General features: G+C 41.1%; 1 protein-coding gene and 1 pseudogene across 4 annotated transcripts in view; one reads left to right on the plus strand and one right to left on the minus strand.

Moving 5' to 3' along the window:
* The window catches only part of DYM (dymeclin), a 357,699-nt gene that overhangs the window by 211,906 nt on the left and 121,233 nt on the right, over positions 1-24,560 (minus strand). For all 4 annotated transcript variants that reach the window (XM_086682934.1, XM_086682937.1, XM_086682936.1 and 1 more), the window contains one exon: positions 1,727-1,909. In XM_086682934.1, coding sequence (XP_086539060.1) covers positions 1,727-1,909 — 183 coding nt within the window. The remainder of the gene's footprint in view (positions 1-1,726; positions 1,910-24,560) is intronic.
* Positions 20,994-21,839, plus strand: LOC112868280 (L-lactate dehydrogenase A chain pseudogene; annotated as a pseudogene).

Below are 24,560 nucleotides of genomic sequence, written 5' to 3' on the forward strand. Positions count from 1 at the left end.
TTCGACCTTCATAGCAACATCTGGCCTCAGCATCAAAAGTGACAATATATACTATAAACTGAGTATCTGGCTATGTTGCAAAAACTGAGCTAATCATTTTAAAACCTTACCTTGCTTGGTGCTTATACAAATATTAGGGGACATTATTCCCATTTTAAAGACAAAGCCAGGGAGGCTTGAGGTTAAGCAAACTGTGAGAAGCTTCACAGCTCTGAAGTGACACAGTGTGGCATAAACTCTGTCTGCTTGACTCCCAAAACTTGCTTTTGTTTTCTTTTCAAATTTTTATTTAATTATTTTTTTACTTTATTTATTTAAGCAATAGTGGCTTCAGGAGTAGAATTTTGTGATTCATCATTTACATATGCCCTCCTTAATGCCTGGGACCCATCTGGCCCATCTCCCCACCGACCTTCCTCCATCAACCCTCAGTTTGTTCTCTATCTTTAAGAATCTCTTATGATTTGTTTCCCTCTCTCTTTTTTCTCCCCCCGCCCCCCCCAACCAATATGTTCATCTGCTTTGCAAAACTTGTTTTCTTAACCAGTAAGCCACAATGTAATAGTAATGGGAACAGAAAAGTACTATCAGATGCATGAGTTTTCACATTTTATCTATCAAATTGTTAGAGGTTACCTATCATTACTTCCCCCTACAAACAGTAATACCAGAGTTGGCAAAGGTACACCCAACTGGCACACTCATATACTGTCTATTAAGAAACGCGTATTAGAGGAGCCTGGATGGCTCAGTTGGTTAAGCCTCTGATTCTTGATTTCGGCTCAGGTCATGATCTCACAGGTTCATGAGATCGAGCCCCGTGTCAGGCTTCGTGCTGTCAGCACGGAGCCTGCTTGGGATTCTCTCTCTCCACTCTCTTTCTCTCTCTCAAAATAAATAAATAAACTTAAGAGAAAAAGAAGAAACGTGTATTAGAACTCTGGAAAGGAACATGGCAAAGCATGTCAGAAGCTTTAAAAATGTTCCCATCCAATAATTTCACTTCTTACCCATGTTAATTATACTAATGTCCAATACACCTTGAAAATCTAGCTACTGTATTAACCTGGCTTACAGAGTGTAATCTTTTGATTGGAGATTACTCTTTCAACACGGAACTATCTACCCATGCTCTACAGGGCAAGTTACAGACCACAGGCAAGCTCACCACCTATTTTGGAAATAAAGTTTTAATAGAAACCAGCGATGCTCACTTCCTTATTATCTATGCCTGCTTTTTGCGCTACCACAGCAGAGTTAAGAGATGGTAACAGACACTGCGTGACCCTACAAAGGGGTCTGCATCTTTCCAGAAGAAGTTTATTAAGCTCTAATTTTTAGTTTTATAAAACTCTAACTGGAATACAGACTTTAAATGAAAACCTTCAAACAATCTATCACTCAGAGTTTTCCAGGTTAGTTCCTATCCCTAACAGGTGGGACAGGAGGATCTAAATGAAGCATATTGCTGGCTTGGTTATTTCTGGACCAAAAAAAAAAAAAAAAAAAAAAAATAGTTTTAAGTGGCTCTAAAGAACTATAGCTTTTATCTAAGATTTATTTGACCTTCCTAAGAATACAGATAGAAAAATCTAACTCTTTCTCATCTTTAACCAATATGAAAATATACAAATATTCATCTCCACAACTATAAAATGATAACATGGGTAAGCAAAACCCTCATTCGTCATTAGAAAGAATACTCAGGGAACAAAGTACCACAAACCTTGCGTATTCTTAAAGGACATAATGGCCTGTCTGTAGGGGTTTGGCGTATCTGCAGCGTCGGTCAGGTTGGCCAGCACCAGCAGAAGCAGGAGACTCTGGTTGGCCAGAGGAGAAGAAAGTTCTGGAGTGGCAGCTGCTTTGCTGCCCACGCCGCCCAGTGTGAAGACCGTCCAGAGGCCAGCTTGAGAAAAAAAACACATAGTTAAGAAGTGCTGGGACTAGTGAGATGGAAATGCGTACTTCTGTGTGATATTGTACACTTTTTCATATTTCAAACTTTGAAGAAACACTCTTTTCAGTTATTAAAGTAAAACAAGTCTGGTACGTGAAAAGTCTCATATTGCCCAACGATATAAAATTCCTTAAGACCATCATTCCCCACTCCTATAACCTACTTTTACTTCCCAGAGATAACCCCTGCTGAACTTCTTAGGTCTTCCGAGATTTTCTTTACATATCAAAACATCTACAAAATTATAAGAAAACTTCAGGTGCCACTTTATACCAACAGATTTGAAAACCTAAGCAAAATGCTACAATATCTAGGAAGATACAAAATACCAAAATTGGCCAAAGACAAAAGCCTGAATGAACAAACAATCTTAGAAGAGCAGAAAACGGAGTCCAAGAGCTAGCCCTAAAAACCAAATCCAGTCCAAAGCTCACAAATAAGTCCACCAAGCCCTCCCAGCACAGACAATTCCCGTGTTACATAAGCAGCTCTGAAGTACACAACAAGAGTCATATATACACAACTCATGTGACCAGACCAGAAACATCTCCCTGCTACAGAAACTGGGCAATGACAGCATTTAAAACGAGGGAGAAATGAAAAGAAAGGTTTACAGACAGACTCAATCAAACAAAAGCAGATGAAATCTTACACAAAAATTCGTTAAAAGAACAAATGCAGCATGATCATGAAAGTTTTGTCTCTGAAATGCAAGAATTGTTCATCATTTTAGAAGTCTGTTAATTTGTAGGCAGGCACACTTCAGAGATACTGCAGGTTTGGTTCCAACTAGTATAGTGGTGAAGTGAATCAAATGAAGTTTTTGGTTTCCCACTGCATAGAAGAGTTAGGTTTACAGGGGCGCCTGGGTGGTTCAGTAGGTTAAGCGTCCGACTTCGGCTCAGGTCATGATCTCACGGTCCGTGAGTTCGAGCCCCGCGTCGGGCTCTGTGCTGACAGCTCAGAGCCTGGAGCCTGCTTCGGATTCTGTGTCTCCCTCTCTCTCTCTGCCCCTCCCCCGTTCATGCTCTGTCTCTCTCTGTCCCAAAAATAAATAAACGTTAAAAAAAATTAAAAAAAAAAAAAGTTATGTTTACACTATACTGTAGTGGATGAAGTGTGCAATTCCATTATGTCTAAGAAAACCAACATACATACCTTAATTAAAAAATACTTTATTACTAAAAAATGCTAACCATCATCTGAGCTTTCTGCTAGCTGTAATCTCTGATCGCATTATCACCATGACCAATATATTAATGAAAAAGTTTGAAGACTTGTGAGAATTATCAAAATGTGACACAGAGACACAAAGTGAGCAAATGTGGCTGCAAAAATGGTGCTGACAGACTTGCTCAATGCAAGGTTGCCACAAACCCTAAAATAAACAAACAAACAAAAACTGCTGTATCTGCAAAGCACAGTAAAACACAGCCAATAAAATGAAGTATGCTTGTTACTCACTGTAAAAAGACGGAGGAAAAGATAATCTCGCCAATTTTTAAAATTAAATTTAAAACCTATTAAGAATTCTTACAAATTTGGGGCGCCTGGGTGGCTCAGTCAGTTCTGCATCCAACTTGGGCTCAGGTCATGATCTCACAGTTAGCGAGTTCGAGCCCCGCATTAGGCTCTGTGCTGGCAGCTCAGAGCCTGGAGCCTGCTTCAGATTCTCTCTCTCTCTCTCTCTCTCTCTCTCTGTCCCCCTCCCCCACTCACGCTCTGTCTCTGTCTCTCAAAAATGAATAAAAGTTAAAAAAAATTTTTTTTTTTTAATTTGAAGAATTCTTACAAGCTAGAAAAGAAAAGTAACCTCTTTGGATTCTAAAGTCCATCTAATCAGAAATCCACGGTGGTCAAACATTAGAAGAACACCCCTATGGATATCACCAACATCACCATGAACTACAGGTGCTCCGAGCAAAAGTGTTAAGGCAAGGCAGGGGGCGGGGGGGCGGGGCGAAATAAGTCAGTCAGAAAAAGACCTATCATATGATTTTACTCATATGTGGAATTTGAGAAACTTAACAGATGATCGTGGGGGAAGGGAGGGAAAAATAAGAAAGAAACAGAAAGGGAGGCAAACCATGACAGACTCGTAAACACACACACAAAATTATTTGCAAGCAACCTGACTGTGCACTGTCCAATGGAGTAGCCAGCAACCACTGTGGGTACTGGGCACTTGAAATGTGGTTCGTCCCAAACGCATCATGCTGTAAGTATAAAATACTCAATTCTGAAGACTTAATACAAAAGTAAAAAATTTTTTGCCAATTTTTAAATATTGATTACATGTTGAAATTATAATATTTTGGACATATTATATTAAAGTGTATTGTTAAGATAAGCTTCACCTGTTTGTTTTTACTTTTTCAATATGACTACCAGAAATTTTTAAATCACATATGTGGTTTGCATCTATGGCTCACGTTTGTATCAGACACAGCTGCTCTAGAACATCAAGAGAATCAACTGACACACTATCAGAACGAACAGATTTTGGTACAGTCTAGAACTAACAGAGTGACATATAAAAAATAAAAAACCTGCCTATACGTGAGCAACAAACAATTACAAAGTCCAATCGCCACAGCAACAAACAATCTTCAAGAATCAAAAAAATCTTCAAACATCAACACAAAAGAGGGGCACCTGGGTGGCTCAGTTGATGAAGTGTCCAACTCTAACTCCAGTCATGATCTCCCGGTTCAAAAGTTAGAGCCCCGCATCAGTCTCTGTACTGATGGCTCAGAGCCTGGAGCCTGCTTCAGATTCTGTGTCACCCTCTCTCTCTTTCTCTACCCCTCCCCGGCTCGTGCTCTCTCAAAAATAAATAAACATTCAAAAATTTTTTTAAAAAGAATCAACAGAAATGTGTAATACCTTCGGGCAGATAACCACAGACCTTGAGACTGAAGGCCGTATAAGATCTAAATTAATACAGAGGTACAGTAGATTTCTAGATTAAAAAGCAATACTGCAAAACTACCCGTAAATTAATCTAAACTTCAGGATAATCACTACCAAAATACCAAGAGGAATTTGTGTAATATTTTTTAATACAGTGCAAAAGAAATACTGCTGAGGAGGAATGTTCCTGGTTAAACAGCAAAATTTTTATAAAGCTAAGGTCATTTAGAAGTGTGATACTGGCAGTAGACAAATTAGCTGGATGGACCAGAAATGAGTTCAAGTTCAGCAACAGAACCACATATATTTGAGAATTAACCTTATGATACAGGTAGTATTCCAAATGAGTAAAGACAAAATTCTAGAAATGTCTTCGGGACAACAGAATTTAATCATTCTCCCAGTATTTAATTATAAAAGTACCTGTCTGAACCTTGAGTTCAGAAAGCCTTTCTGTTATGCAAGAAACAAAATTCAAAAAGATACAAAGAACAGCAGCGCCTGGGTGGCTCAGTAGGTTAAGCATCCAACTCTTGATTTTGGCTCAGGCCATGATCTTACAGTACGTGAGGTAGAGCCCCGTGTGTCAGGCTCTGCACTTACAAACATGCTGATTCGAAGGGGCACGTGCACCCCAATATTTATAGCAGCGCTATTAACAATAGCCAAATCACAGAACGAGCCCAAATGTCCATCAACTGATGAATGGATTAAGAAGATGTAGTATATGTGTGTGTGTACACGTACACACACAAACACACACACACACACACACACACACACACACACACACACACACACACACTGGAATACTACTTGGTGATGAAAAAGAATGAAATCTCGCTATTTGCAACAACATGGATGGAACTGGAGGGTATTATATTAAGCGAAATAAGTCAGTCAGAAAAAGACCTATCATATGATTTTACTCATGTGTGGCATTTGAGAAACTTAACAGATGATCGATGGGGGAAGGGAAGGAAAATTAAGATAAAAACAGAAAGGGAGGCAAACCATAAGAGACTCTTAAACACAAAGAACTGAGGGTTGATGAGGGTGGGGAGTGGGGTAAACGGGTGATGGGCATTGAGGAGGGCACTTGTTGGGATGACCACTGGGTGTTACATGTAAGTGATGAATCACTGGGTTTTACTCCTGAAGCCAAAACTACACTGCATGTTAAATAACTTGAGAAATAAATAAATAAATGTGCTGATGGCTCAGAGCCTGGAGCCTGCTTCAGACTTTGTGTCTCCTTCTCGCTCTGTTCCTCCCCTGCTCATGCTCTCTCTCAAAAATAAAGATTAAAAAAAATTTTTTTTAAAGCAAACAAAACAGACCACCAGAGACCTCACAGGCATACGATTATGTAGAATATAGAAAAACCTTATCAATACATCATTAAGTGGAAATGCAAATCACAAAACAGTATATATATACACAACATGCCCCACTTGTGTTTAAAAAATTATAAATGGGGCGCCTGGGTGGCGCAGTCGGTTGGGCGTCCGACTTCAGCCAGGTCACGATCTCGCGGTCCGTGAGTTCGAGCCCCGCGTCGGGCTCTGGGCTGATGGCTCAGAGCCTGGAGCCTGTTTCTGATTCTGTGTCTCCCTCTCTCTCTGCCCCTCCCCCGTTCATGCTCTGTCTCTCTCTGTCCCAAAAAAATTTAAAAAATTATAAATGTACATCTTTCTGCATGTAAAAGCACCTACACGTGCCTGGCAAGGTGCCCTTTTGACAGAAATTCTCTCTGATCATAGAGGAGAGTAGGAGTGAAGGTGGCCTGAAGGAGTTTCTTATTTCATTCAGTTTATTCCCGACTCTTGTACGACGTGGACATATCAATATTCAAGCATAACTTTCAATTAAAAACATTATGAAAGAAGTGAAGGAAGGGAGAAAATTCCTCGTCACCAACCCCACAAGATATGAGGCAATATGCACCTGGGCTAGGGGATACAGCCCGATGATCTTTATTTTTAAAAAGCACCTCCTGACAGGTGCTTTTTGGATGGATAAACACCAACACGTTAACACTGATCAGATCTAGGATGGTGGCAATGGTCGTGATATTTTAGTCTTTGCACTCATCTAGGTTTTTATTTTGATTACCTGTTATAACGAGCAGATGACATTTTTAACGAACACCTCTGTTAAAGAAATTAAATGCTTTGGTAAAGAAATTTTAAATGGATGGCAAATAAACAAAACTGGGAAATGTCATTTTCCCAGAACACAGGTAGATACTTTTCACTTCCTTTTTATAAACCGTCAACAGTTCAGTGTGACCATCTGTTCACTTCTAATATTTTACATTTTTGAGTAAACACACGATATAAAACTACCGCACGGACCCCTGTCAGTAGATCACTTCTTACATAATTGTGGTCCTGCAAATCTCAAACATTTTCTATGATTCACTGGAATGACTTTTCTATTCCAGTGGGGGTATTCCTGCCCACGTTTTGGAGGTCCCCAAAGGAACATGCAGGGACGCTCAGCATGCACAGAACGCCCAGTATGAACCCCCAGTGTAGGCACAAGCAAACTTGAGGCCCAGGAAGAGAAATTACCCAAAGGATGTTTTCTTTAACGTAGGAAAGATCTTAAGATGATTGACAAAGACCGTAATATTTCTGTCTAGCACTGTGCTCCCTGCTTTGCATTAGGAAAACTTAGATATTTGAATAAAAAATATCAACTAATAATTCATCATTACACATCACAAACTTAAACTGATTCAAAGCAATGTTCATGTGAACAGTTGCGGAATGTGAAACATTTCATAGGAGATTCAGAATCGTTTAAGCAAGCGCAACCAGCAGCCAAATATTCTTTGCTTTGGGACTGACTTGTTGTTTATCTTAACATTATAAAAAGCTTCCAGTCACTTCCTTCCACTCAGAGTATGCCCCGGGACCGTGTACCCCTGCCTCCACCGCTGTGTGTTCCAGGATCGCAAGCAAAGAAAAACCCAATCAGGAAGTTCAATCTGCAAGAAAAATAATCACCGAGCGCTCTCCCAGGTAAAAGATAAGTGGGGTTTTTTGTTTTGTTTTTCTGTTTGTTTGTTTTGCAGATTCTCTTCACAGCTGCGCATCTTTGCAACTAGAAGAAGTAAGAGCTGACCGCCCCTGGAACAAATTTCACACACGTCTCACGGCACAACTCCACTCTCATTTTTTTGCCCCTTTCGGGTTTTCCCAAAGGGGGCTGAGAAGCTGCGTGCAACGTCAGACACACTAAGTTTTTATTAAGAAGCTAGTGCAGCCCCGCCTGCCCTCACCACACACATCCCTCCTCCCTGCCCTGGCAAATATCACTGCAGGGCGGCCTTTCCTTATAGGGAGAAGGGAGGCTGCCTGCCACTGCCTACATTGTAGTTTAAACTGGCCCAGGATGTTGGACCAGAATTCTTCCAAAAGTTCATTTCTTTTTGCTGATCCAAGTCTCTGATCTGTGACCCAAGAATCTTAGTGGAATTGCATTTTCCTGTTGGCAAACAAAATCTCTCTCCACCAGAAAAATAAGGGAAAGTTACAGTATGTTTCCTTCTGTTCTAAAAAAGCAAATTAAGGATGGTCTCCCAAGTTTTTTAATTGTATCCCTCACTCAGGTCTTCCAAATAAACTCTTAAAATAAGATGTATCTAACTAAAACTAGTAAGCACGGAAATAAACTAAAAGAACAAATCTGGTGTTGATGATTCAATCTTTTAAAAGTATGGACTCAAGATTATTTATCCGTTAACAATAAAAATGTGAGGGAGGGGACAGGTCTCATTACCAATATAACTGGTATGACAAAATTGTTGACTTTTTAAAACTGAACTGAGTGTAAAAAAATTAGACGTACGCCTCAGGTGTTATCGATGCTAAGAGAGCATCACTGCGTCCTGCTCGGTGTGAGCCATTCTCTCCTACAGGGCACACAAACTAAAGTGGTTTCCCATAAGCCCTTCTACACTGAGCCCTTGGTTTTGCTAGAGTGTTACACAGAGAGGCAAAAGTTGAAAATGCGTTAAAATTCTGGCAAAGGGAGCAAAATGACTAGAATGGAAGAGATGTTACTATTCACAAAACACCTGTTCACTTGTGATCATTACTTGATCAGGAAGCCATGTTTTAAGCATTTTATATTTAAAAAAAAAACAAACAAAAAACCACTAGTTTCTTTCTTAAACACAGGCATTTGGTGTGCTTTAAAAAAAATGGCTGAGTAGGGGTGCCTGGGTGGCTCAGTCGGTTGAGCATCCAGCTCTCGATTTTGGTTCAGGTCATGATCTCACAGTTCGTGGGACTGAGCCCCTCTGCGCTCCATGCTGACACAGTGGAGCCTGCTTGGAATTCTCTCTCCTTCTCTCTCTGCTCCTCCCCTGCTCATGCTCTGTCTCTCTCTCAAAAATAAACAAACACGAAAAAAAAATTTTTTTAACTGGCTGAATATGTTGGGTCATTATCACATAATTTTTTAAATTTAAAACAATGGTAAATAGGCTCCAGATTAGCACTTTCGGCAGAATGTCTGATTTTCATGAACGGATTATGGATGTAAAGTGGTGGAGGTCTGCCTCACAGAACTATAGTGGAGGGCCAGTTGTTGGGGGTCCAACTGTAAAGTCTCGACCTTGATGGAAATGCTCAATATCTTAATGACGGTGGTTTTTGCATAACTGCACATAATTGCTAAAATGAAACTAGACACAGCAAAAGCAACTTTTACTGTATATAAATTATATCTCAATAAACTTGACTCCACCTTACCCTCTCCAAAAACATGTTGGCACAGATGTGGAGCAAGTAGAACTCTCATTTACTCTAGTGAGAGTGTAAACTGGGGCAAATAATTTGGAAAACAGTTTACTTGTAACCAATATAAGCGAATGAGGCACAACTAGAACCCAGCGATTCCACTAATTATTTTACTAGTGGACCAACAAAATGTTTACATGTGTGCACAGACAGGTACACGAATGTACATAGCATTGTCTTAATAGCCAAAAGTTGGAAACATCAAATACATATTACAGTAGAACGGGTAAATGTGAGATAGTCTTAAAATGGAATACTACATAATAAAAATGGACAAACTATGCGTCATGCAAAACCACAGATCAATTTTACAAATAAGCAAAAGAAGGAAGACACAAAAGAATACATAGCATATGATCCCATTTATATAAATTTCAAAGCCAGACGAAACTACAGCACTAGATGTTGGGATAGTGGTTTCCTTTGCAGTTGGGAGGGGAGAGAGGTCAGGTGAGTATGTGAGAGGAGTTTTGGGGTGCTAGAATTACTTGATCTGACTGACCAGCAGGTACATACATGTCCATTCACTCTATCATAATGAATTAAACTACACTTCATCTGTGTATTTTTCTGTATGTTACCACTAAGAATAAAAATGTTAACTACTACAAAAAAAAAAACAAAAAGTATGCATCCTTTTTTGTAAGATGATGTTGGTAAGTATATCCCACAGTGCTCAAAGCGGCTGTCTTTGTTTATTGGAACTAAAAGTGATTTGTTTTCCTCATTAGAATGCTTTGATTTCTAAACTGAGCATGTAGTGAAAGAAATCCTAAAATCCGCAACAAGTTCATGGGGTATCCTTAGAACAATATTTCTTAAAAGAAATATATTAAAATATTGGATTAATGAGGAAAAAATCATACAGAGAACATAAAGATGTTCTATCTTTATTAAAGGGCATAGTCGTCAAGTGTCTCTTTATCTCTAACGAAATTTATGTTAAGAAAACATGATCCCTAGCAATTATTTTTTCATTTTAAAATGAACATAAAAGAGCAACGTACACAATCTTGAACTACATCCAGTCATACTATAATACTAGGTGATGGGGGGGGGTCACTAATAGTTTCGCTTTTTTACATGTGTTTACATTTAAAGCCCTCTTAGAATATCTGGTGACTGCTAGTTCCTAAAACAATTTTGAGTCAAATTCAGTTTTCCTCAGACAAAACAACATGATATTACTACCCCATCCTGTATCCCAGAAGGAATACTTTGACCATCACAAAAAGAAAGAGAGAGAGAGAGACAGAGAGAGAGAGAGAGAGAGAGAGAATATCCCAAGCAGGCTCCGTGCCGTCAGCGCAAAGCCCAATGCAAGGCTCGATCCCATCAGCCACGAGATCATGACCTGAGCCGAAATCAAGAGTCAGACACTTAACTGACTGAGCCACCCAAGCGCCTCAAATTTACTTTTTATGTAAAAATATTCATATGAAATTCTTTACCTTCTCCAAATAAAAATCAAGGTTAAAGTCTGAATTATGCATGAGATTTTGTCAGAAACTACCTAGATTAACTGTAGGATCAATCCTCAAAAAACACAGGAAATAAACAGTATCAGTAACCAAAGAGAATCCATTCGGAACCTACCAATAAGTTTCTACCCAGTAAAATCTTAGACTGATTACCCACATTAGCATTCAACTTCCACTTGTGAAGGAGTAAATATAAATCAAATAAGTGCAGATATAATAAACAATATAGATTTATTCCTACCTTCGGTAGCCACCATTTTTTCCATGTAGGTCTCCAAGTGTTACTTTTCTGGGAATTATAAACTGAGAATCTGTTACTACTCCCTGGTTGAAAATGACATTGATGGAAAGACGGAAGGAGTTTCTTCTCAAAACTCTGATCATTTCAATTTTAAAATGAATTTTTAGGGGCGCCTGGGTAGCTCAGTCGGTTAAATGCCTGACTTCAGCTCAGGTCATGATCTCACGGTTCAGGAGTTTGAGGCCTGCATCAGGCTCTGTGCTGACAGCTCAGAGCCTGGAGCTTGCTTCACATTCTGTGTCTCCCCCTCTCTCTGCCCATCTCCCACTCACACTCTCTCTCTCTCCCTCTTTCTCATATAAAAACATTTAAAAAATTTAAAAACTAAAATGAATTTTTAAACGCCTTAAAGACATCTACCATCAAAGAATAGGATGGGAACTTGGAAGGCACTAGGAAACTAGAATCTTTAAAATGAGGACATCCATCCATAAATATTTGGAATATTAAATTCATTTAATTAACGAATCCAATAGGTTCCCAAGATGTAAATGCTCAGCAAGGGGCATCTGGGTGGCTCAGTCGGTTAAGCATTCAACTTTGGCTCAGGTCATGATCTTGCAGTTCGTGGGTTTGAGCCCCATGTCGGGCTCTGTGCTGACAGCTCGGAGCCTGGAGCCCGCTTCTGATTCTGTGTCTCCCTCCCTCTCTGCCCCTCCCCCATTCGCGCTCTGTCTCTCTCTGCCTTTCAAAAATGAATAAATGTTAAAAAAAACAAATTAAAAAGTGAAATGGCTATAAATATCTACGGTTCCTTGAGATATCATATAATGACACTGTGAAACCATTGTGATTAGCAAGACATTGAAACACTCATCAGGATGATTATTAATAATAATTTCTGTATTATCAAGAAGATTTTCTTCTTATTAATAAACAACAATATGTTAAAAAATTTTTTAATTGTATTCTTTGGAAGATGTCGATTTATAGATGTCTTATAATGTACATGACACATTAGTTTAACAATGCACTATATAATTTATGAATCAATTCACTTAAATTAGGGGGCTGCTATAAAAGGTTATATCAATGGGGTGGATGATCAATAATGTTTGAAGACTACCACACTCCAGAAAGTGTTGAAGGCAGGGGATAACAGAAGACAAGGAATCTAAAGAGGAAGAAAAAAGCAGTTTCTGCCATTTAATGACGATCTCTACCAATTACCACATTAAAACCAAACCAAGCATTATTATCATTCACCCAATTTTACAGGCAGATTAAACTCAGAGAGCCTCAGTTCCTTAGCGCCCAAGTTGCTCTCGGTCTAAAGCAAATACTCTCACGCACTGCCCTCACTGCCTCTCTGGCTCCCAAACAATAAAGGCGGCCCCTGGTCTTAGCCATGAATTACAAATTGAAATCCTACCATAGATCAGGTCTCCGGTACCTGGGATATAACAGGCCTAAATTCGATCGATTTGCTACCAGGAACAGCATTCTGTGCTTCACAAATGAGTCTGTACCCCAATTATCTCGCCTGACTTCTCTCTCACTTTTCAACCTCATCCAGAGAACCCTATATATTATCATTTTTATTTTGCATGGATTGGGTTTTTTTTTTTTTTGTTCTTCAACCTTCTGCTTCTGTTCATCTTGGTAATGCATGTGTATTTTCTTGATTTCCCCCTAAGGAACCATCATCTCTCCTAGGCATTTTGACCCTTTCTTATGGTGAATAAACATTTACCAAATTATCCTTTTTTTTTTTTTTTAACGTTTATTTTTGAGAGAAAGAGAGAGAGGGAGAGAGCACAAGCAGGGGAGGGGCAGAGAGAGGGGGAGACACAGAATCCAAAGCAGGCTCCAGGCTCCGAGCTGTCAGCCCAGAGCCTGACGCGGGGCTCGAACTCAAGAACAGCGAGATCATGACCTGAGTCGAAGTCGGACGCTCAGCTGACCGAGCCACCCAGACGCCCCTTTCCAAATTCTCTCTCTAGCAAGTGTGCCCAGCTCCTTCAATGAATAAATTGATGACACTACATTCAGGGTGCCCACAACCCTGAGAGAGGAGACGGGCAGGAATGTCATTCTAACACCGTGTAGTGAGAGTGTTACACAGTCGCGTGGGAAGAAAGCGCTCACTGTGCCAGCGCGTTCCCAGGAGAGCCTCCCAAAGCTGCTTCCTGTGACCTGGGGCGTGCAGGTGAGTGACAGATCTGCATGCAGGTGGAGAGCGGGAAGGCACCTTCAGTGCACGGAACGCTATCACACAAAGCTGGTCAAGCACGGCCCTTCTGTGTTCCTAGCGCTTCAGTCGGCAATGTGGAGTGAGATAAGGCTGGAAAGAGAGGACAGGCTATGAGGGCGGGGGCCGCAGGACAGCGCTTCTCCAGGAATGCTCGACCCAATGCCCGATTCTGCAGGGCCCCAGGCAGGCCAAGAATTCAAGTCTTTTCTGATGTTCACACAAAAGAATGACAATTATCCCATATTCATTTTCAGGTGTACCTACAGTTAATACCGACCCATTACGAATGTACTAAATCAGTTATGGGATCCCGTAATTGGCTTTCATAAACTAGAAAAAAGGATCACCAGAGCTTACAGGAAATCCTAAGTCTTCTTTCCAGTAACTGCTATGCAATGCCTGTTTGTGCTACCAAGCTCCTTATGCCCGGACAAGCGATGTGCACCCAGGCACGCACGACAGGCGTTTGGCATTCCTGCGCTCCCCATTTTGTTTTGAATTGGTCATGGCCTTAAGTGATGCACTTTAACCTTTCTGAGTTATAAATTTGTTACAATGGCTTCCAAATGACCAATTAAGATGGTTGTGGGCTCTCTGGTTAACCCTCCAGAACACAGTGACGCACAACTAGGAAGACCACCCCGCCACCAAGGCACGCTTCCCTGCGCCGGGCCACAGCCACCCAGCGGGACGCAACGGAGGCTCACGGAGCTCTGAGTCCCTCAGATAAGACACCTCCTTCCGGGGCCGTGAGGCCAAAGCGTCACCAGGACAAACCGTCAAAAGCCACAACTGGAACTGATCACCCACCCTCCCCTAAAAGCTCGTCAGGATGAACTGCATTCTGCCCTGCGTCCCTGTTTACCCAGAGCAGCAAAAAGGTCTGAAGCTCTATCACACCTGGGCTCCTCGCCATATGGTTCGGCACGTCACTTAAATAGCTCTCGCCATCCGGATCCTTCTACTAGCCCTCTGGAACCCAGGTCTTTTGGCGGGGGAGGGGGGGAACCCTCTACGCTTTCAAGTTCAATCTCTCTGAATGCCTCAGGTATCACAGAAACCTGGGTGTCCCCTGAGGAGAGTTCTTTCTCAGAAGACGTTTCAAGCGATGACTCACTTTTTCTCTGTCCACAGCCCATGTACCACACACTCATTACCGCTTCCCAACTACCTCTCTCCACACATTCCCGCGACCTTCAGACATCCCATCAGTCCTTCTTGCTATAGTCATCTACAGACAACATTGTCACTTCTGCTCATCTTCCAGTAATGTGAGCACTGACCCCGTCTCTCTCTCAACACTACTCCAGTCCTCATTTTAAAAATTTCAACCTACTCTCAGTCAAGCCACCCAACAGTAAGCCTCAGAGGCCCTGATCTGCTGATTCACTTCCCCTATCCTACCTCAGTGAGCCACTCCCATGGCCGCACCCCGCCTACATGTTCTAACTGCACCACCACTACAGTTCTGAATTCCTGCATTCCACGCTCTGGTTACTATCGCCCAGCTTTCCAGGTCACCTCCTCCATGGAATACCAGACTCAAACCGTTTTGGACCTGATCGGGTCTCCATCACTTTTTCAACGTCCGTCACCACCCCCATGCCCTTGCTTCCCTCCTCACCCAGCTAGGTACTTTATTGTACCTATGTTATAACTCACACATTAGAAAACTTCCGTGAAAGAATCTCACAGAAGATTAAGTACAGCAGGAAAATTAGTGAACTAAAACATAAATCGGAAATTAGCCGAATGCCAAGAAGTAGAATTCTCAGAGAGAGAGAGATTGGAAGAACAGAACAAGAAGGTCCAATATATGAGTGACAGGAATTTCCGAAGAGAACCGCAGAGACATAACGCAACACAATAAAATTGCCGATCACACAAGCTACCACAAAGGAGAGGTTTAAGGATCTCCATAACCACCCCTAGGTCAGATAACTAACAAGGTTAAATCCAGGTTTCAGGCTTTTTGCAATGTATCATATCACTAAAAGAGGGGAGAGAGAAACAGCCAGTGTGCTAAGAGATCCCATGAGGCTCAAATCACACATATGCTACTTCTCCAGCTGGGATGCATGAACTCCTAGAGATGGTCCATGATGTGCTAGGAATAAGCACATCAGAAAGGTCAACAAATAAGGTCAGAAAACAGACATGCTACTTTTTCCTGAACTATTAATTTTACACAAAAGATTCCAAGGAAGTTAATTAAGTCCATGAACTGGCAAATAATTCCATCTTAACAGAAATGAAACAAGCACGGATATGCTCACGGAAGGAGTACTTAAAAGTGCATTAATTGAGAAGATAAAATATAAAACCTGGGCGTAGGCCAAGCGGCTTCTGACAAACTCCTCCATCCTTAAGGTTATGTACCCACTTGCCTCAGCTATTGTAACTAGGCTAAAAAAGCACTATTAATAGCTCTGGTTGCTATCTCATCAATGCGTGAATTACTACGATTGGCAGAATTCAAGATCTGCTTAACAACAACAAAAGATTCTTTCTGTAACTGTTTTTGTTCTTTCTTTTGTTCTGCACTTACACGCTGCAGTTTGTGTAGAATATAGGAAAAATGCTGGGAGACTGAGGACAAAAAGTGGTACGCAGAGAGGGAGAGATACAGGGCTCTGCCTCATCCCACGGTTTTCTGGTCACTGTGAAGTTCTGATGAGAAACCCTACAAACCACCCATCCTAGAAGCCTAATTTATTATACTACTGCCTTGTCTGCATCCACTATATATCACCACCCAGGGGTAAGTCAGGATCGGGTAAATTACAAGTAACAGACCCGTGTAATAATGGCTTCAATAAAAGTCCCAAAGTAGTTGCATTTTGCTCTCCGATGTTCTCTTGTGGCTCTACTACGTATAGTCTGCATTCCTAAGTGTCACTCATGGTCCGATATGGCTACACCAGCCCCAGCCATCACATTTTCATTCAAGTCAGCAGGACAGAGGTAAGTTCACACATTCCTTTAAGAACTCTACCTGTTGGGGCGCCTGGGTAGCTCGGTCGCTTAAGTGTCCCACCCTTGACTTGGGCTCACAGGCTCACGGTTCGTGAGTTCGAGCCCCACATCGGGCTCCATGCTGATGGTACCGAGCCTGCTGGGGATTCACTCTCTCTTCTCTCTGCCTCTCTCTCTCTCAAAATAAATAAATAAACTTTAAAAAAAAAAAAAAAAAAAAAAGAACTCTACCTGCAAGTTTGCCCATATCACTTCTGCTTACATTCCCTTGGCCAGAATGCAGACTATATATGGTTGCAAAAGGTTCTGAGAAATGTGATCTATTCTCGGCATCCGTGTAGTCCGCTGATATGGGGGAAGAGACAAACTAGCAGTCAGTGTCATACCATATTCAAATAAATCCTTTGCAATGCCCCCTAAACATGCCCCTTCCATCTGAGATAATGGAACAGCTAGTGTGCTGAACATACCCTGCCTTTCTGAGCCCTTTCTGTAACTCAGCTCAGGGGAAACAAGTGTGTCCAGATAACCAGTGAGCTTTATGGACAACTTGAGAACTGGCAGGAACACTGGTACACTTAACCATGACATCCTTTTTGTTGTTGTTGTTAATATAAGCAACAGGAAGCCTCAAAGCACGTGCTATTAATCATACCACAAAAGAAAGGGGTTAATAACCTCAGCTACTACACAGCAAGAATTTGCCTGCTTCCTGATTTGACCAAGTCAGCTATGAAATTAACGAAAGTAACAGCTTGGATTTAAGCCACACCTTTCCTCACTGGAAACCAAACTTTGCAAGTATATAGTAATGCTATTTTATTTTCATAATGTACCCTAACGACAAAATAAAACCTGGTATTTATTGGCACATCTTAAATCTCTCCTGCTTTAACATTTAATTTGCTATATGCAAATATATACATACACAAGGATAAGAACTGAAAAAGAATGAGAAAAAATGGCAACAGCTGATTTGTTACACCGTGGTAGAATTACAGCTTATCTGTTTAAATATTCATTACTTCTAACGCTCTTTGTGCTGTAATGTTTTAAACATTTTTATAAACACACACAGGAATATATATATTACACACATACAGCACAGAGTATGGACAATAGATGGTATCACGAAAACATCACTGGTTTTGAAGCTACACGTAATCTTAAAGTCCAGTCTTCCCACCTACCAGCTGTGTGACTTAATGAAAATTACATAACGTCTGTCAAATAAGGATCACACTAGTACCATTTAATGTCTGTTGCTCCCATTTCCACCCTGCTCTCACCTATGATCAGTAGTGTAGGGGGCCCAAACCCGCAAACTCTTATTTTCCAAACTCCTTTGCCTGCTGGCTTCAGATTAGAGCAGACAATGAGACTGGAAGTGGACAAGAATAGAGAAGGCATTTTTCTTTCTGCTTCCGGTTGGCTCTCTAGCAGATGCAACCATGGTTCCACAGGCTTCCTGCTCGGGTAGGAAGGCTCCAAGGGTAGTGGAGCAAACTGGGGCCGTCTCAAAATCAAACGGATCTCAAAACATAAACAATAGATGGACCCACAAACTGTTATTTACCCAAACAGCACCATCTCTTAAGCAGTATAAATATGTAAATGGGCAGAATTGTTTTTACTTTTAGAAATATTCCTGGAAAGCTTTATACTTTAGAATAACTACTATTGAAAAGACCTTCTCTCTTAAAGTTGGTATCTGTCAGTGTCTCTATACTTTCTAAGATAAACAAGCCGGGGGGTAAGAATTGACTAATATTACCAAGGCACAGAAATATTATTAGGAAGAGTTTTAAAAAGACGAATTTAAAATGTTCCAACCCTTACCCTCAATCCATAGCATCAGGAGCCACTGGAAGCATAATATGTCAGACTATGAAAATATGTGACTCAGCAGCTTATGAAATTTTTAATTGCAAAATGATCTCAACTTGGCTTGCTTTTGCACCAAATGGCCTGGAAAACAGTACTGATAGCTAGCCAGGCTTCCAATTTGACAAAGTTATGGCCAGGGATGCTAAGGAGGTTGCTGCTGGATCTGCTTATCATCCTTTTCAATCATCTAGAAAAGGGGAGGCAATAGCCTTAATTTTGTCAGCAGAAAGGCTGAGGGAACACGAAACACGAAAGACAAAAATAAACGGTGTTTGGAAAAGTGGAGAAAGTGACACAGATGGGAGGGGGGAAAGATGAGGACGATAAAGGGTAAATGGCATTTGCTTTTAGCACCTATCATGTTCTAAACACTTACTCACTACTTGTCATATATATGTTATTTAAATGTAACAGAAGCCCACAGGGTAAATGATATTCTAGCTTCTATTTTTAAACTGAGGGAATTAGGGTTTGATGAAGTTTAAGTAACTTAATCAAAGTGACACAACTAGCAGAAGGCAGGGCCCAGTTTCTAGCTCAGATCTGATGCCAAAAGCTTCCAACTCACCATCCCGCTGGGGAAGGTTTCTAGTTGCTTCTCTCCCTCCCTTTCTTTCGCCTGGCTCTGTCAAGTATGGAACCTCTATGGCCTTGTGGAAGTGAATCTGGAGACTCCCAAGCACCAATGAATTATACCTCCCTTTCTCTCTCCACTATTCATCCAACTGGATTCAATAAGCCTTTGAGGACCAGGGTCTGGCTCACAAAAGCAGAAAAACGAAAGATACTTACCATAATTCCGCAAGGAATCATCGTTCCATTTTTATAAACAGGGAAAGGCTTAGAGAGATACAAAACTTTCACAGGTTATAGAGATAATTAGATTACTTACGGGAAAGGGTTTAAACCCAGGTCTGGTCTACTTCCACATTCTTCAGAATCTTACCTAACAATTCTAAAAGGCTCAGGAGCAAAGATACAGCTTGTTAATGCACAAGCTGAAATTTACAACACTAACTCATCCTCACACTGATTCTGTTCTTTTTACAACATTTAAAAAAAATTTTTTTAATGTTTGTTTATTTTTGAGAGAGAGACAGAGTGTGAGCGAGGGAGGGGCAGAGAGAGAGAGAGGGAGACACAGAAGCTGAAGCAGGCTCCAGGCTCCGAGCTGTCAGCACAGAGCCCCCGACACGGGGCTCGAACTCACAAACTGTGAGATCATGACCTGAGCCAAACTTGGACGCTTAACCGACTGAGCCACCCAGGCATCCCCCAACATTTTATTATGAAATCTGTCAAACATACAGGAAAATTGAAAGAATTATATAGTGAATACCCATATACCCACCACCTCCATGTTACATGAACATTTTGCTACATTTGTGATAACATCCCTACCCATCTATGCATCCCTACCTTCACCCATCAGTGTAGCTTATTTTGTTAATGTATTTCAAAGCAAAGCTCCAGATACATTTTTTTTTTTTTGGGACAGAGAGAGACAGAGCATGAACGGGGGAGGGGCAGAGAGAGAGGGAGACACAGAATCAGAAACAGGCTCCAGGCTCTGAGCCATCAGCCCAGAGCCCGACGCGGGGCTCGAACTCACGGACCGCGAGATCGTGACCTGGCTGAAGTCGGACGCTTAACCGACTGCGCCACCCAGGCGCCCCCAGATACATTTTAAATGGGAGTCTTGAATAACTCAAAACACTAAATTTTGGAATATTATTTACTCATGTAAAAGGTGGTCCCAAACTATACCAACTATCCTTTAAGAACGTTTTTACTACCATTCACAAATTCTGTCAGCAAGTCGCCTTTGAATTTACTCTAATAGCCATGTTGAAATCAACATAAGTTAAAACAGCTGCTTCATAAAAGTTACACTCACTTGACTGTGATAGAATTTAACAGTTTTAAAGCAAATCCATTTTAATTGCTTCATATTTCAAATAAGATTTGCCTTCCCAAAAAATGGAAATTCCCTAGCTTTAATATTCTTATTTTTTTTAGCTCTTTAATATTTTAAAATTTCACAGTACTATAAATTCTGTCACAGAAGTCTTAGAAGCAGATCAAATCACTTCTAGCAAGCCTTGGAAACTTACTCCTAGGATCTCATTTGAAACTGACTGCTTTGGTACGGGAGCGGCTGCCACCAAGTCCGGACCCAACACCACATGCTGCCGACGCCCGCCTGCCCAAGGTGCACTCCCGATTCCTTCTGCTTTTAAGTCTAAGGTTATAGAGATAATTAGATATGGCAACTCTCAAGGATCAACTGATTCAGAATCTTCTTAAGGAAGACCATACCCCCCGGAATAAAATTACAGTTGTTGGGGTTGGTGCTCTTGGCATGGCTTGTGCCGTCAGTATCTTAATGAAGGACTTGGCAGGTGAACTTGCTCTTGTTGACGTCATGGAAGACAAACTGAAGGGAGAGATGATGGATCTCTAGCACGGCAGCCTATTCCTCAGAACACCAAAAACTCTCTGGCAAAGACTATAATGTGACTGCAAACTCCAAGCTGGTTATTATTACAGCTGGGGCACGTCAGCAGGAGGGAGAGAGCCGTCTTAATTCGGTCCAGCGCAATGTGACCAGCTTTAAGTTCATCATTCCTAATATTGTAAAATACAGCCCAAACTGCAAGTTGCTTGTTGTTTCCAATCCAGTGGATGTCTTGACCTATGCGGCTTGGAAGATAAGCGGCTTTCCCAAAAACCGTGTTATTGGAAGTGGTTGCAATCTGGATTCACCGGTCCCGTTACCTAATGGGGGAAAGGCTGGGAGTTCACCTGGTAAGCTGCCATGGGTGGGTCCTTGGAGAGCATGGAGACTCCAGTGTGCCTGTATGGAGTGGAGTAAATGTTGCTGGTGTCTCCCTGAAGAATCTGCACCCTGACTCAGGCACTGATGCAGATAAGGAACAGTGGAAAGAGGTTCACAAACAGGTGGCTGACAGTGCCTATGAGGTGATCAAACTGAAAGGCTACACTTCCTGGGCCACTGGACTGTCTGGGGCAGATTTGGCAGAAAGTATAATGAAGAGTCTTAGGCGGGTGCATCCGATTTCCACCATGATTAAGGGTCTCTATGGAATAAAAGATGATGTCTTCCTTAGTGTTCCTTGCATCTTGGGACAGAATGGAATCTCAGACGCTGTGAAGGTGACCCTGACTCCTAAGGAAGTGGCCCGTTTGAAGAAGAGTGCAGATACACTCTGGGGGATCCAAAAAGAGCTGCAGTTTTAGAGTCTTCTAATGTTGTACCACATCACTGTCTAGACTACAACGGGATTTTTAGTTGGAGGTTGTGTATATTGTGTTCTGTTATTCAAGTAATAACGTTAAAAATGGCCTAGGAAAAACGTCAGTTTCCTAAGTTACAAATAGGAATGGTTCACAAAGCCTTGCGGCTACATCCTGATGCTGGATGGTACTCATCTTGCGTCTTCCTAAGTCAGTTAACGTGAAACAGTTCCACTGCCTCAGAGACACCACCGCCCATAATGAATATGCTGCAGTTCGCTATTCAAACCAGATGTGTATTTACTGTGTGTTGTATGACTTACTTCTGGATCCTTCACCCAACATGCCTCGTGCAACTTTTGTTTTCTCCAGCCAATCACATCCTGGGATCCAATGTTTAAATTCAGCATTGCATGTATTGTGCGTAACTGCTCTAAAGGATCTTATTTTGTGTACTGTGTAAGTCAGAACATAGTGAACGTTGCCATATGATGTAAAAAGAAAGATCTACCTACAAATGATGCAACCAACTATCTTAAGTGTCACACCAAGCAACTAAAATATCAAATAAGCTTCGAACAGTGGAAAAAAAAAAAAAAAAAAAAAGAAACTGACTGCTTTATTCTATAACCTTCCTGGTGAATACGAATGAATTTGCTTCCCAACTCTCTGTGACAGAAAAGAGGCCCCGATCTTCCCTTCACAACTATTAAGAAGCAAACGAGCACAGAGGGCTGGCACACTGACTTTCACGGCCATTTCAGGCACGGTGGCCAGCAAATTACAAGGATAATACGAGAGAAGCCAAAACTGTAGTTTGACACCATACTACTTCCAATGAATATCATTTAGGAAACACCTTTTAGAAAGTCTAAAACCGGAAATACTTTTTTGCAGAGAGCAATTAAAAGTGAAATCGCTCCTGTTCCCACCCTACAACTGCACACAGGCATTTGGATTGCAGATACTGACCTATATACTCCATGTGTCCCTGCAAGGAGCCACCACAAGGAACCAGCAAAATGAAATTAACTCTACTTTATAAGCCACAAAAGTAGTTTCAGTCCTGAAAATAAAGGAGGGTGAAAAAAAAAAGCCATTCTTTCACCTGGTATATAAAATCTACCAAATCATTCCAAGTAAAAATGAACTGAGAATGTAATTATTGTTTATTTACAAAGCACTTCCTTTTCTTGAAAGTTCAAAGCGCTTTCATTGGAAATGTTTTCACAACTATGCCTGTTTCTGAGGGCCACATACTTTTTCTCTTACGGTAGTTTTTCTTTCTCGCAATGAGTCAGCCCAGAAAAAGCCAAAACTGAAGAGAAAAATAACCATCACATAAAATAAATTACAACCACTGCATAGCATACCTGTCGTAACGGATTCAATAACTTTCTCGATAAAAGTAACCGGGAGAGATAGGAGTTTTAATCTTCAAATTCTACTTTATTAATTTCTCTACGACAGCATCCGCCTAAACAAACAATCACAACTTTGGCCTTGCAATTTGGCTGGGACACCCACCACCGCAAGCAAAGGAAAAAAAAACATTTTTGATGGCTCATTCAAATGGAAAAGCCATATATCAGAAGTTATTGTGTAAAACCTCAGTACTTTGACGGAAAGCGCAGTGTGGGAGAACACATTTAATTAGGGTTGGCTCTTTAAAACATTCAATACTCGGTTATAATCACATTACAGCTTTGTCTTATAAAGAGAAAACACAAGAAAGTTCAAGGTCAGCCCTTCCTTGCTTCAACTCTTTTTTAAGGCATCAGAGGCAAGTAAAAAGCTTAAAAATATAAGAAAAGACAAGGTCAAAGAAGTTAAGGATAGAACCAAAAGAAAAATAACTGTTATGTTTTTCTTTCTCCCAATATTAAATATTCAGCGTAATTAGTAATTCTTCCAGTGACTATCTGAAATCTCTATTATAAATGTGTATACTGGGGGCACCTGCGTGGCTCAATTGGTTAAGCAGCTGACTTCGGCCCAGGTCATGAGCTCACGGTTCAGGAGTTCGAGCCCCGCGTCGGGCTCTGTGCTGACAGCTCAGAGCCTGGAGCCTGCTTCACTTTCTGCATCTCCCTTTCTCTCTGTCCTTCCCCTGCTCCCACTCTATCTCTTTCTCTCTCAAAAATAAATTAACATTAAAAAAAATTTTTTTTAACGTGTATACCAAAGAGCAGATATTTTCATAATTTAGTTACATTAGAAATCTGAGTAAACTTGTAAATCACTATATGGTCACTGGCCTTTTTCAAAAAAAATTTTTAAACAAAAGTTATCTTTTAAATATTACTATGTAATATCATTACTAATAGTGACCACTTTTGTGTACCTGCTAGGTGCCTGGCTCTTTCCTACGCTTTTGCTCATTTGATCACCTCGGCAGTCCTACAAAGGGAGGCACTACCCTCATTTTACCCTGACTGATCTGAGTCACTACTGAGAGGTTAACAGCGAACACCCAGTCAGTAGACAGCAGGACTGGCATTGAGTTCCAGGTCTGCCTGACACCAACAGCCAATCTCACACTTGCATCCCTTACACAATTCCGATTATCAAAATCTAGAGCCCATCCCTCCGAAGGACGATGTAAATGGTGGCCTCCACAATCAGAAAAGAAAACAATCTGTTTCAATCACAGAATTATTTCTGGAGGGACTCCTTACACCTTCTGGAATGTCCTTTTTAAAAAAACAAAAAACACATTTGTGAGGTCGGGAGAGGCTGCGACTGGCCTGCTCTGGCCCCACCACAAGCAGGGCTG

The sequence above is a fragment of the Puma concolor genome, chromosome D3 (genome assembly GCF_028749965.1).
Source record: "Puma concolor isolate L17-30 chromosome D3, mPumCon1.1.hap2, whole genome shotgun sequence".
NCBI lineage: Eukaryota > Metazoa > Chordata > Mammalia > Carnivora > Felidae > Puma > Puma concolor.